Source organism: Dendrobates tinctorius, unplaced genomic scaffold, assembly GCF_039654945.1.
Source record: "Dendrobates tinctorius isolate UK_male_01 unplaced genomic scaffold, ASM3965494v1 ptg000158l, whole genome shotgun sequence".
In the NCBI taxonomy this organism is placed as follows: Eukaryota; Metazoa; Chordata; class Amphibia; order Anura; family Dendrobatidae; genus Dendrobates; species Dendrobates tinctorius.
The window spans coordinates 23,594,475-23,607,628 of record NW_027361825.1 but is presented as its reverse complement, the minus strand read 5'-3'; the positions used below and the strand labels follow the sequence as shown (position 1 = coordinate 23,607,628).

At 46.8% G+C, this 13,154-nt stretch overlaps 1 protein-coding gene across 1 annotated transcript in view; it reads left to right on the top strand.

Moving 5' to 3' along the window:
- SLC8A2 (solute carrier family 8 member A2) overlaps nt 1–13,154 on the top strand; it is a 172,429-nt gene that overhangs the window by 143,437 nt on the left and 15,838 nt on the right. Inside the window, exons 4-5 of the mRNA XM_073549114.1 lie at nt 2,425–2,442; nt 3,780–3,904. Coding sequence (XP_073405215.1) covers nt 2,425–2,442; nt 3,780–3,904 — 143 coding nt within the window. The remainder of the gene's footprint in view (nt 1–2,424; nt 2,443–3,779; nt 3,905–13,154) is intronic.

The following is a 13,154-nucleotide window of genomic DNA, read 5'->3' as shown; positions in this document are numbered from 1 at the left end:
AATAAACCAACCCATAGGACCCTCTGGGGCGTGTCTTTGGGCTGCTCTACATATTTAAACTGATCCACAGGATCCTCTGGGGCGTAGCTTTAGTCTGCTCTGCATGATTAAACTGTGAGCACTACCTGCTTGGTAAAGACCACAAAAATTAGCATTAGGTAAAAAGGCCTCTATCTCTTCAACCACATGGTGGATTTTTAAAAGAGAAAAAAAAATACAAAAAACTGAATATTCAGGGAAGCAGTGGAAAGAAGAGAAACAATTGGCTACTTTTGACCTGCTGACAGGTCCTCTTTACACGCACCCACAAAGCTCATGCTATATATATAACTTTGTAAACTGTTTTCTATAGTAAGAAAATAAAAAAATGTAGGCCTGTCAAAATATATTGGAGCTGATTTCTACACAAATGATATTTTAAAAAATATACTGGAACTTATGGTAATTACAGACATTACAAAACACTGCAATGTTCATTTTCCCTCAAGCTATTAATGGTAAAGTACAATACAGTATAAATGATTCCTGACTGCTATAATGTACAAATGGCCTGTCATAATAACACAGCCCACAGAGATAACAGATATAACATAGGTATAGAGATGGCTCAGCCTTGCCCCCTAGTGGTAAAAGGTTCTGCAACTTTTGAGATTTTTATTTATTGATCAGATTGCGTTTGCTCTTTGTAGTGATATCAGACTATGTCGCCTGATGCTACTTGGAAACAATCAACAAGTTGCTGTTGACAGATCCTCTTTTTCCTATTGCGTGTCCTTGATGTGTGCTATGATAGTCTTTGGGTCATCCTTAAATAGGAGATCTTAAAGAAGCCCTCTACCTCCTCCTCCTCTTATCAAAGTTTTATCCTCTTGCTATATTGCAATCATCATATTATATAACACTGTGTACTTATAATTGCACATTTTGCCTTCTACCCAGTTATTTCTTCTCTTTTCACTGCTCTATGTATTAACAGGAAGTCTCTTGTCCCTGCATTCATCATTCCCCACTTCAGTTCCAGACCCAGCTGCTCCCTCCTCCCCCATGTTAGGGACTTTTGCAGTGACTTATGACTCATGCAGGAGAATTTGACCTCCTGTTTCTCCATAGAGCTTAGAAGGATTGCGCTAGTCTGTTTTTAATTACGTGATGTCATAAACCTAATGGAAAAGAGAAGAATTAGGCTGGTTTCACATTAGCGCTTTTTAAGCGCACGCACGGCCGGGGGTAGCTCCGCCCCCGAGCCGGCTCTCTGCCCGGCGTGCCCGCCCCTTGCTTGTAGCGCCGCCTCCTAGCGCACAGCGGCGCCTGCGATCGGCGCACCCTATCTTTAGCATAGGGTGCGCAGATCGTGCGCAGGCCGTGCGCTAGTTGCGCTTTGACCTGCGCTGCGCACTTTTGACGGTGCGCCGTGCGCGCCAAAATCCGAAAAGAGAGAGCCGGCTCGGGGGCGGAGCTACCCCCGGCCGTGCGTGCGCTTAAAAAGCGCTAATGTGAAACCAGCCTTAGCTGGGTAGAAGGGAAAAATTAGTAAATTAGTAATTGTAAGTACACAGTGCTGTATAATCGGATGATTGCAATGTATTAAGAGGATAAAACTTTTGATCCTTCTTTAAATAGGAGCCGAGCTGCAGATCCCAGCAGCTGTGCTGTTTAGCTCCGGTCCCTATTTACATCCTGCCACAGCACAAGCACATACCAACTGATCAGATCAAAATTATGACCCCCGAAAACCCCTTTAACAGCACAACTGATGGGACCTTGTTTGAAATCACTGCCAAACCTGCCAATAGGGGGAGCACAGTCCATACAGAGTTATACAGTTCATTCGGTTCTAGCTGTATACATCCATATACGATTAGCTCCCCCTAGTGGCGGTTGAAGGTAGTTTTAATTATATCATTTAAAGGGGATCTGTCACCCCATTTTTGGACTATAAGCTGGGGCCACAGCCATCAGGGGCTTATCTACAGCATTCTGTAATGCTGTAGATAAGCCCCCGATGTAACCTGAAAGAGAAGAAAAAAGCTATATTATACTCGTGACAGACTCCCTTTAACAAACTAGAAAGTTAATTATAAAAGTGTATTGGTGAACAATAATACAGATAATTAAGTCCATTTTGATTTTTTTTTTCGCCCTTGTCATAAAGTAACATATTTAGCACCTTTAATATGTAAATAATGGGAATATAATGGGAATATGAAATGTAGAAAGTATCCATTTGCTTTAAACAGTGATTGAAAAGACAAAAAGGTAATGAAGATAATAAATATGCACAGTATACAGTGCAAACATTCAGAATTCTTACAGTGCTGTGTACGGTACTGTATGCGGGGTGCATGTGAGGGGCGGTGGGGGATCTGTGGCCTCTTAAGATGTGATGCTTCATTTCTGTCTTCTCGCTTTCTTCTTTCTCTCCAGCTCTGTTACTTACTGAGGGTAAGATCTTTTCTTTTACTGTGTTTCAGTGCTAATTGCTTGTGAAATGCACCCCCCAAAATTTCCAATCATCCGGCATCTGATAGTCAGGAACTCGTATCAGTCAGTGCTTTTCTGAACATGGCCTGACTTGTGAGATGCAGGATGAGACATAACGTGTTCTCCTTCTTTTCTGGACTATTGAGGATGTCTGATCGTCTGTACCGTATAATCAATGGTTGTAATATTGCTCTATGTGGTACTGCTGCAAGTAAAATGTTCACAGAGGTTATTAAAAATAGCCCCTAGAGGAGCAGATGTAGTGGGTGGTCCAACAAATAGTTGCTCTGTACAAGTGACCCCTGTTTTGCCGACTCTAGGTACAGTATTTGAACAATAGCTGTGTAATACCACGTTTCGCCTGCAGAGGTCACTGCAGACATCTTGCCTGCTTGTCGACTGTCCCGGAAATGAGACCCTCCTTAATCCCCCCAAAACACATGCATGCTCGAGCATACATGTGTCCTCAATGGGTACAGAGAAGAAGACTTTCAGAGACCGCTTGTAGAAATTATTTCTTGTAAGAATCTAACAGGATAAAATCCAACATGATAGATCTGTTTTTTAACCCCCCCCCCAGATATGGATGATTGGGAAAAGAGAGAGTCTACACACCCCCTTCCGCATAATGCAGTTGGGTGATCCCACTTAAAGAGACAGATTTGGTACAGTTCTGCGTATGATCTTATGTTTATGGGTACCTTAAAGCAGATCTGTCAACAGATTTTACAACACAAACTGTATACATTATTAAATACACATTTTGACCTAATGAGGCTGGTGTACTTACTTTGAAGATCCATTATAATCTTTATTGTGCGACGAGTCTTTTATGAGTCCAGCTACAGAGTGAGAGAGCTCAGGAGTCCATGTATATTTCAGTCTTTGCCTGACAGACAGCAGCAGCTAGTGCTGTGCAGTGTGAGATCACAACAGCACCAGGGAGGAGGGACACTGAGGAGCTGTTAATCAGGCTAGGTAGGCAGATAATGGGTTGAACGTTCATAAAAGGAATATACAATCCATCTGACCTGGGTTTTCAAAGTACACCAGCCTCATTTACTAGATGAGGTTACTGATTGAGAGACCCCACTTCTTTTATGAACTCAATATTCTTCAACAAAAGGGTAGACAAAAAGTGTTTTAAACTAAACCATCCCTTTAAGGACATTATTTGCCTGCAGTAATGTCAGCTTGTCTATTTTGGGTAATGCGCCTAGTATAGCATATGTAATGTCTTATGCCATCTTGCACTTGAGCTTGTGATGGTTACTAAGATATTTTCTCTCCGTAACCAGACGAGGAAGACAAGAAGCTGACTGCAGAAGAGGAGGAGGCTCGGAGGATTGCAGAGATGGGAAAGCCAATACTTGGGGAGCATTCCAAGTTGGAGATTATTATTGAAGAGTCCTATGAATTCAAGGTGATGTCTTTATACTGTTGTGCGCGGTTTTATACTCCAAGACGTGGGACCTCCATTATCAACACATTATCATTTCTTTACATGAATACCAAACATGATTACTCTATTTACTTGAAAAAAAAAACTATATTGCAAAAAAAAAAGTGTTTATTGTAATTTTTTGTCTTTATTTTATGGGGGTGGATTGTCAGGTTTTTAATTTCACCTTTTTGAAATGTGATGGTATATATCATAATTCTTGTAAACAAGAACACAATTGTGATTTTTAGGCAGAGAAAATTCTCTTATACTTAGATGTGCAGTCTGTGGCTCACTGTTAGTGTTTCTGCCTTTGATACTACACGTCTTTGAGCTTAAGCCTGGATAGTGGCTGAAAATGAAATATATGGAGACCTTAGCTTAATCGGATCAGGACTGTGGCTCACTGTTATTGTTTCTGCATTCGATAGTACACGTCTTTGAGTTTAAGTCCGGATAGAGGCTGAAAATTAAATACGGTATATAGAAAACTTAATAAGTTCGGGACTGTGGCTCACTATTAGTGTTTCTGTCTTCAATACTACACGTCTTAGAGTTTAAGCCTGGACAGTGGATGAAAATTAAATATTTTGAGACCTTAACTTAATCAGATCAGGACTGTGGCTCACTGTTAGTGTTTCTGCCTTCGATACTACATGTCTTTGAGTCCGGATAGTGGCTGAAAATTAAATATATAGAGAACTTAAGTTAATCATATCAGGATGCTACCTAGGTGTACCATGGGCACGTCCACCGATCAACGAGGGGATGGGTTCTTAAAGTATTAGTAAGACAAATGTCAGCTACGTAGATCCTTCTCCTGCAGTTTCATAATTATCACTTTCAGCAGTCATCAGTAAAGCGCTGTGGCCAGATTAGCATGAGGATTTATCTGCTTTTTGCTGTAGTAAACCCATAAAAAGGGAAAGAATGCTGTATAATCCTTATTTAAGCCTAAGCGTATCTGCGCTGCTGTGGTAGCAGAAAAGGCTTTCTATATGAGTCGCATGTAATTGCTGCTGAGGTAGCATCCAGCTGTGAGGGGCAGAGGAGGGGTCTTCAATCCCTTGTCTTGTGCAATGCTTCATAGTTTTATATCACCAGATTGCAGTTTTACGTACATGTGACCACGTCCAACGCATCACTGCTGATAATCCCGCCAGATACATATACTGACAGCGAGGCCAGCGGGTAGGAGGTTACTCTTGGCTCAATATGGTCTCTGTTATCATGAATCATATATGGGTTTATTTTCTCCATATTAATATTCCAAACTTAGTTTTTGGGTAAATTTGGGGAGATCATGGTCCAACTTTTGTGATCATCCAAAACCCTTTACCAGGCCTCCAGACGTGAGATTTTCCAGATCGCTACTGGCCCTTACAATACTGCCATACAGTGATCATACTATGCCACATTTCATTCTCAGACTAACACTGCCACAAAGAGCCCAAGTTTATCCATCACATGAAAGGGATTTTCTGCGCTTTTTTTTAAACTTTACACATTGCATTAGTCTGGTAGAAAAAAAAATTAAATAGCATTTATTTACCCTCTGATCGCTCACAGTTCCTTCGTTCCACTGGATATGTCCCCCTACCAGTCTGCTCACCATCTCTTCCAATGTTTTTGGCACTTGGCTGCAGCAAATTACTGCCGGCAATGATTGTCTGCAGCAGTCACAAGCCAACCGTGCATGAAGAAAAGGAAAGGAGACTAGTAAAGGAGACCACCAGCACTACAGAGGAACTTTGGGAGATCAAAATGTATGTATATGAAATTACTTCTTTTTTTTTTTTAATGACCACACTGGGGTCATATATTAATTTTAAAAAAGGGAGTAAAACCCCTTTAAATTCCATCATCGCACCTTGTCCAGGCTCACAATCTCCGTTATAGGTCATGTTCTTCCACCAAACTCCCCCTCCATGTCTGTATGGACGTTGTGCACTGGGCACATTCATGGGGAACAGAAAAGGGTCTTCCCCAAACTGTTCCCACAAAGCTGGAAGCTACAATTGTCTCCAATGTCTTGTGCTGAAGGATTAAGATTTCCCTTCACTGGAACTAAGGGGCTGAAACAGACCCCTGATAACAAGCCCAAAGCGTCATCCCTCCCCCACCATCTGTACAGTGGGCACAATGCAGCCAGGGGGTAACGTTATCCTGGTGTCACCAACCCCATCTATAATCAGGCGCCAGATAGAGAAGTGCGATCTGTCACTGCACAGAATACATCTCCCTCACAGTCCAGTGGTGGCGGCTTCACACTACTCTATCAGACACTTGACATTGTGCTTGGTGATGTAAAACTGCATTCAGCTGCTCAGCCATGAAGCTTCCGGTGAGGGTGCAGTGTTTGTGCTTATATTATACCAGCGGACGTCTGCACTCTGCAGTTATGGGGTCAGCAGAACGTTTGTGACTTTTCTGCCCTCTGCTCCTCAGCACTCGGCCCCCCACTCTAAAGTTACAGGATCTCCACTTTGTGGCTCAGTTGCTGCAGTTCCTTCCATTTCTCAGCAATATTACTCACAGGTGATGGGGGAAGATTTAGGGTATGTGCAGGCGTTTAGTAATTGGCAGCGATTTGGACGCAGCGCGTCTCTGCAAGATACATAGACATGCTGCAGTCTGGAAAGACGCGCCGTATATCCATCTCTGCAAGTAAGCCGCAGGCATCTGTGGAGAGATAGTGGGCATGGCATTTCTTTAAATCCCATCCACTATGCTGTAACATCTGGACGCTGTGGGTTGGACGCTGCACAAGTATGCAATGTTCAACTCGCAGCATTTACTGACCGTGTGCATATACCCAGGGGCGGACACAGACTGTAGTGGGCCCCTGTGCAAGAAATTTTTTGGGCCCCCCAACCCTTCATAGGGCAACAAAGTTATTTGTTATTTGTTGTTATCTAATATTGAGGCTATGCAGGGCTGGATATAATATCTGTATAGAACATAATGTAACCCCCCCATAGAATATAATGCAGTCCCTCCCATATAGCATAATGCAGCCCCTCCATAGAATATATGGCAACCCCCTCATAGGATATAATGCAGCCCCTTATATAGTATAATGTAGCCCCTCCATAGAATACAGTGTAACCCTCCTCATATAGTATAATGCAGCCCCCATAGAATATAATAAATATAATACAGCCCCCCCTATAGAATATAATGTAGCCCCAAATAGAATATAATTCAGCACACCTCCCCATAGAATATAATGTAGCCCCTCATATTATATAACACAGCCTCCCCTTATAGAATATAATGTAAAATGTACCCCCCATGGTATATAACACAGCCGCATAGTATATAGCCCAGCACCACATGGTATATAGCCCAGCCCACCATGGTATACAGCCCACCATGGTATAATACAGCCCAGCATGGTATATAGCCCCCCAGCATGGTATAATACAGCCCAGCATAATATAATACAGCCCAGCATGGTATAATACAGCCCAGCATGGTATATAGCTCCCCCCCAGCATGGTATAATACAGCTCAGCATGGTATATGGCCCCCCCCAGCATGGTATAATACAGCCCAGCATGGTATATAGCCCCCCCAGCATGGTATAATACAGCCCAGCATGGTATATAGCCCCCCCAGCATGGTATATAGCCCCCCCAGCATGGTATGATACAGCCCAGCATGGTATATAGCCCCCCCAGCATGGTATAATACAGCCCAGCATGGTATATAGCCCCCCAGCATGATATAATACAGCCCAGCACGGTATATAGCCCCCCCAGCATGGTATAATACAGCCCAGCATCGTATATAGCCCCCCCAGCATGGTCTAATACAGCCCAGCATGATATATAGCCCCCCAGGCATGGTATAATACAGCCCAGCATGGTATATAGCCCCCCCAGCATGATATAATACAGCCCAGCATGGTATATAGCCCCCCCAGCATGGTATATAACCCCCCAGCATGGTATAATACAGCCTAGTATGGTATATAGCCCCCCCAGCATGGTATATAGCCCCCCCAGCATGGTATAATACAGCCTAGTATGGTATATAGCCCCCCCAGCATGGTATAATACAGCCCAGCATGGTATAAAGCCCCCCCAGCATGGTATAATACAGCCCAGCATGGTATGTAGCCCCTCCAACATGGTATATAGACCCCCCAGCATGGTATATAGCCCCCCCAGCATGGTATGATACAGCCCAGCATGGTATATAGCCCCCCCAGCATGGCCCCACAGTCCAGCATGGTATATAGCCCCCCCCAAGCATGGTATGATGCAGCCCAGCATAGTATATAGCCCCCCCAGCATGGTATAATACAGCCCAGCATGGTACATAGCCCCCCAGCATGGTATAATACAGCCCAGCATGGTATATAGCCCCCCCCAGTATGGTATAATACAGCCCAGCATGGTATATAGCCCCCCCAGCATGGTATATAGCCCCCCCAGCATGGTATGATACAGCCCAGCATGGTATATAGCCCCCCCAGCATGGTATAATACAGCCCAGCATGGTATATAGCCCCCCAGCATGGTATAATACAGCCCAGCATGGTATATAGCCCCCCAGCATGATATAATACAGCCCAGCACGGTATATAGCCCCCCCAGCATGGTATAATACAGCCCAGCATCGTATATAGCCCCCCCAGCATGGTCTAATACAGCCCAGCATGATATATAGCCCCCCAGGCATGGTATAATACAGCCCAGCATGGTATATAGCCCCCCCAGCATGATATAATACAGCCCAGCATGGTATATAGCCCCCCCAGCATGGTATAATACAGCCTAGTATGGTATATAGCCCCCCCAGCATGGTATAATACAGCCCAGCATGGTATAAAGCCCCCCCAGCATGGTATAATACAGCCCAGCATGGTATGTAGCCCCTCCAACATGGTATATAGACCCCCCCAGCATGGTATATAGCCCCCACAGCATGGTATGATACAGCCCAGCATGGTATATAGCCCCCCCAGCATGGCCCCACAGTCCAGCATGGTATATAGCCCCCCCCCAAGCATGGTATGATGCAGCCCAGCATAGTATATAGCCCCCCCAGCATGGTATAATACAGCCCAGCATGGTACATAGCCCCCCAGCATGGTATAATACAGCCCAGCATGGTATATAGCCCCCCCCAGTATGGTATAATACAGCCCAGCATGGTATATAGCCCCCCCAGCATGGTATATAGCCCCCCCAGCATGGTATGATACAGCCCAGCATGGTATATATCCCCCCAGCATGGTATAATACAGCCCAGCATGGTATATAGCCCCCAAACATGGTATAATACAGCCCAGCATGGTATATAGCCCCCCCAGCATGGTATAATACAGCCCAGCATGGTATATAGCCCCCCCAGCATGGTATAATACAGCTCAGCATGGTATATAGCCCCCCCAGCATGGTATAATACAGCCCAGCATGGTATATAGCCCCCCAGCATGGTATCTATCCCCCCAGCATGGTATATAGCCTCCCCCAGCATTCTATATAGCCCCCCCCAGCATGGCATGATACAGCCCAGTATGGTATATAGCCCCCCAGCATGGTATAATACAGCCCAGCATGGTATATAGCCCCCCCAGCATGGTATAATACAGCCCAGCATGGTATATAGCCCCCCCAGCATGGTATAATACAGCCCAGCATGGTATATAGCCCCCCCAGCATGATATAATACAGCCCAGCATGGTATATAGCCCCCCCAGCATGGTATGATACAGCCCAGCATGGTATATAGCCCCCCCAGCATGGTATAATACAGCCCAGCATGGTATATAGCACCCCCCAGTATGGTATAATACAGCCCAGCATGGTATATAGCCCCCCCAGCATGGCCCCACAGCCCAGCATGGTATATAGCCCCCCAGCATGATATAATACAGCCCAGCACGGTATATAGCCCCCCCAGCATGGTATAATACAGCCCAGCATCGTATATAGCCCCCCCAGCATGGTCTAATACAGCCCAGCATGATATATAGCCCCCCAGGCATGGTATAATACAGCCCAGCATGGTATATAGCCCCCCCAGCATGATATAATACAGCCCAGCATGGTATATAGCCCCCCCAGCATGGTATATAACCCCCCAGCATGGTATAATACAGCCTAGTATGGTATATAGCCCCCCCAGCATGGTATATAGCCCCCCCAGCATGGTATAATACAGCCTAGTATGGTATATAGCCCCCCCAGCATGGTATAATACAGCCCAGCATGGTATAAAGCCCCCCCAGCATGGTATAATACAGCCCAGCATGGTATATAGCCCCCCCAGCATGGTATATAACCCCCCAGCATGGTATAATACAGCCTAGTATGGTATATAGCCCCCCCAGCATGGTATATAGCCCCCCCAGCATGGTATAATACAGCCTAGTATGGTATATAGCCCCCCCAGCATGGTATAATACAGCCCAGCATGGTATAAAGCCCCCCCAGCATGGTATAATACAGCCCAGCATGGTATGTAGCCCCTCCAACATGGTATATAGACCCCCCAGCATGGTATATAGCCCCCCCAGCATGGTATGATACAGCCCAGCATGGTATATAGCCCCCCCAGCATGGCCCCACAGTCCAGCATGGTATATAGCCCCCCCCAAGCATGGTATGATGCAGCCCAGCATAGTATATAGCCCCCCCAGCATGGTATAATACAGCCCAGCATGGTACATAGCCCCCCAGCATGGTATAATACAGCCCAGCATGGTATATAGCCCCCCCCAGTATGGTATAATACAGCCCAGCATGGTATATAGCCCCCCCAGCATGGTATATAGCCCCCCCAGCATGGTATGATACAGCCCAGCATGGTATATAGCCCCCCCAGCATGGTATAATACAGCCCAGCATGGTATATAGCCCCCCAGCATGGTATAATACAGCCCAGCATGGTATATAGCCCCCCAGCATGATATAATACAGCCCAGCACGGTATATAGCCCCCCCAGCATGGTATAATACAGCCCAGCATCGTATATAGCCCCCCCAGCATGGTCTAATACAGCCCAGCATGATATATAGCCCCCCAGGCATGGTATAATACAGCCCAGCATGGTATATAGCCCCCCCAGCATGATATAATACAGCCCAGCATGGTATATAGCCCCCCCAGCATGGTATAATACAGCCTAGTATGGTATATAGCCCCCCCAGCATGGTATAATACAGCCCAGCATGGTATAAAGCCCCCCCAGCATGGTATAATACAGCCCAGCATGGTATGTAGCCCCTCCAACATGGTATATAGACCCCCCCAGCATGGTATATAGCCCCCACAGCATGGTATGATACAGCCCAGCATGGTATATAGCCCCCCCAGCATGGCCCCACAGTCCAGCATGGTATATAGCCCCCCCCCAAGCATGGTATGATGCAGCCCAGCATAGTATATAGCCCCCCCAGCATGGTATAATACAGCCCAGCATGGTACATAGCCCCCCAGCATGGTATAATACAGCCCAGCATGGTATATAGCCCCCCCCAGTATGGTATAATACAGCCCAGCATGGTATATAGCCCCCCCAGCATGGTATATAGCCCCCCCAGCATGGTATGATACAGCCCAGCATGGTATATATCCCCCCCAGCATGGTATAATACAGCCCAGCATGGTATATAGCCCCCCAAGCATGGTATAATACAGCCCAGCATGGTATATAGCCCCCCCAGCATGGTATAATACAGCCCAGCATGGTATATAGCCCCCCCAGCATGGTATAATACAGCTCAGCATGGTATATAGCCCCCCCAGCATGGTATAATACAGCCCAGCATGGTATATAGCCCCCCAGCATGGTATCTATCCCCCCAGCATGGTATATAGCCCCCCCCAGCATTCTATATAGCCCCCCCCAGCATGGCATGATACAGCCCAGTATGGTATATAGCCCCCCAGCATGGTATAATACAGCCCAGCATGGTATATAGCCCCCCCAGCATGGTATAATACAGCCCAGCATGGTATATAGCCCCCCCCAGCATGGTATAATACAGCCCAGCATGGTATATAGCCCCCCCAGCATGATATAATACAGCCCAGCATGGTATATAGCCCCCCCAGCATGGTATGATACAGCCCAGCATGGTATATAGCCCCCCCAGCATGGTATAATACAGCCCAGCATGGTATATAGCACCCCCCAGTATGGTATAATACAGCCCAGCATGGTATATAGCCCCCCCAGCATGGCCCCACAGCCCAGCATGGTATATAGCCCCCCCAGCATGGTATAATACAGCCCAGCATGGTATATAGCCCCCCCAGCATGGTATAATACAGCCCAGCATGGTATATAGCCCCCCCAGCATGGTATATAGCCCCCCCAGCATGGTATGATACAGCCCAGCATGGTATATAGCCCCCCCAGCATGGTATATAGTCCCCCCAGCATGGTATATAGCCTCCCAGCATGGCCCCACAGTCCAGTACTCACACTGATTTAAAAAAAAAACAAAACACACTCCTCACCTTCTCCTCCTGCCTGCCTTGCTCCCAGCTCCTGTCTCCTCTCCTGCACTGCCTGGTACACAGTGAGAGCGCGATGACATCATCGCGCACCCGCTGTGTCAGAGGCAGAGCGGGGAATGATGGGAGAGGGAGCGTCAGCTGGCGCTCTCTCCTCCAGGCTCCATCATTGCCTCCTTCAATGCGGGGAGGAGAGGGGGGGGTGGAGTCGGCGTTGGCGGCAGGCGCCCCCCCGCCTCACAGGGGCCCCTTTCATTGCACTACACATGGCTAATTTGAATTTTGACATAATTAGCCTTGCGGTACTGGAAGCTGGAGGGCCCCCTTTCCCCCGGGGCCCCGTGCAATGCACGGTCTGCATGGGCTGTAGGCCCGCCCCTGCTTATACCCTTAGGAGGAAAGAAATGTAATGAACGGACTTGTTACCCCGGTGGCTCCCATTACAGTACCGCACTGGTATCTGTGAGCTCTACACCACCGGCCGCTCTGTCACATGTTAGTAAAGGCAGACAGCACGGCAAGGGTGGCAGGTGGTTATACACCAGGGGGCGAGGGGCCAGATGTTATACACCGGGGGAGTCTATACACCGAGAACAGGGGGATTGATGTTATACACTGGGGGGAACAGGGGGATTGATGTTATACACTGGGAGCGAGGGGCTGGATGTTATACACTGGGGGCAAGGGGCCGGATGTTATACATCAGGGGATGAAGGGCTGGATTTTATACATCAGGGGGTGAGGGAATTGATGT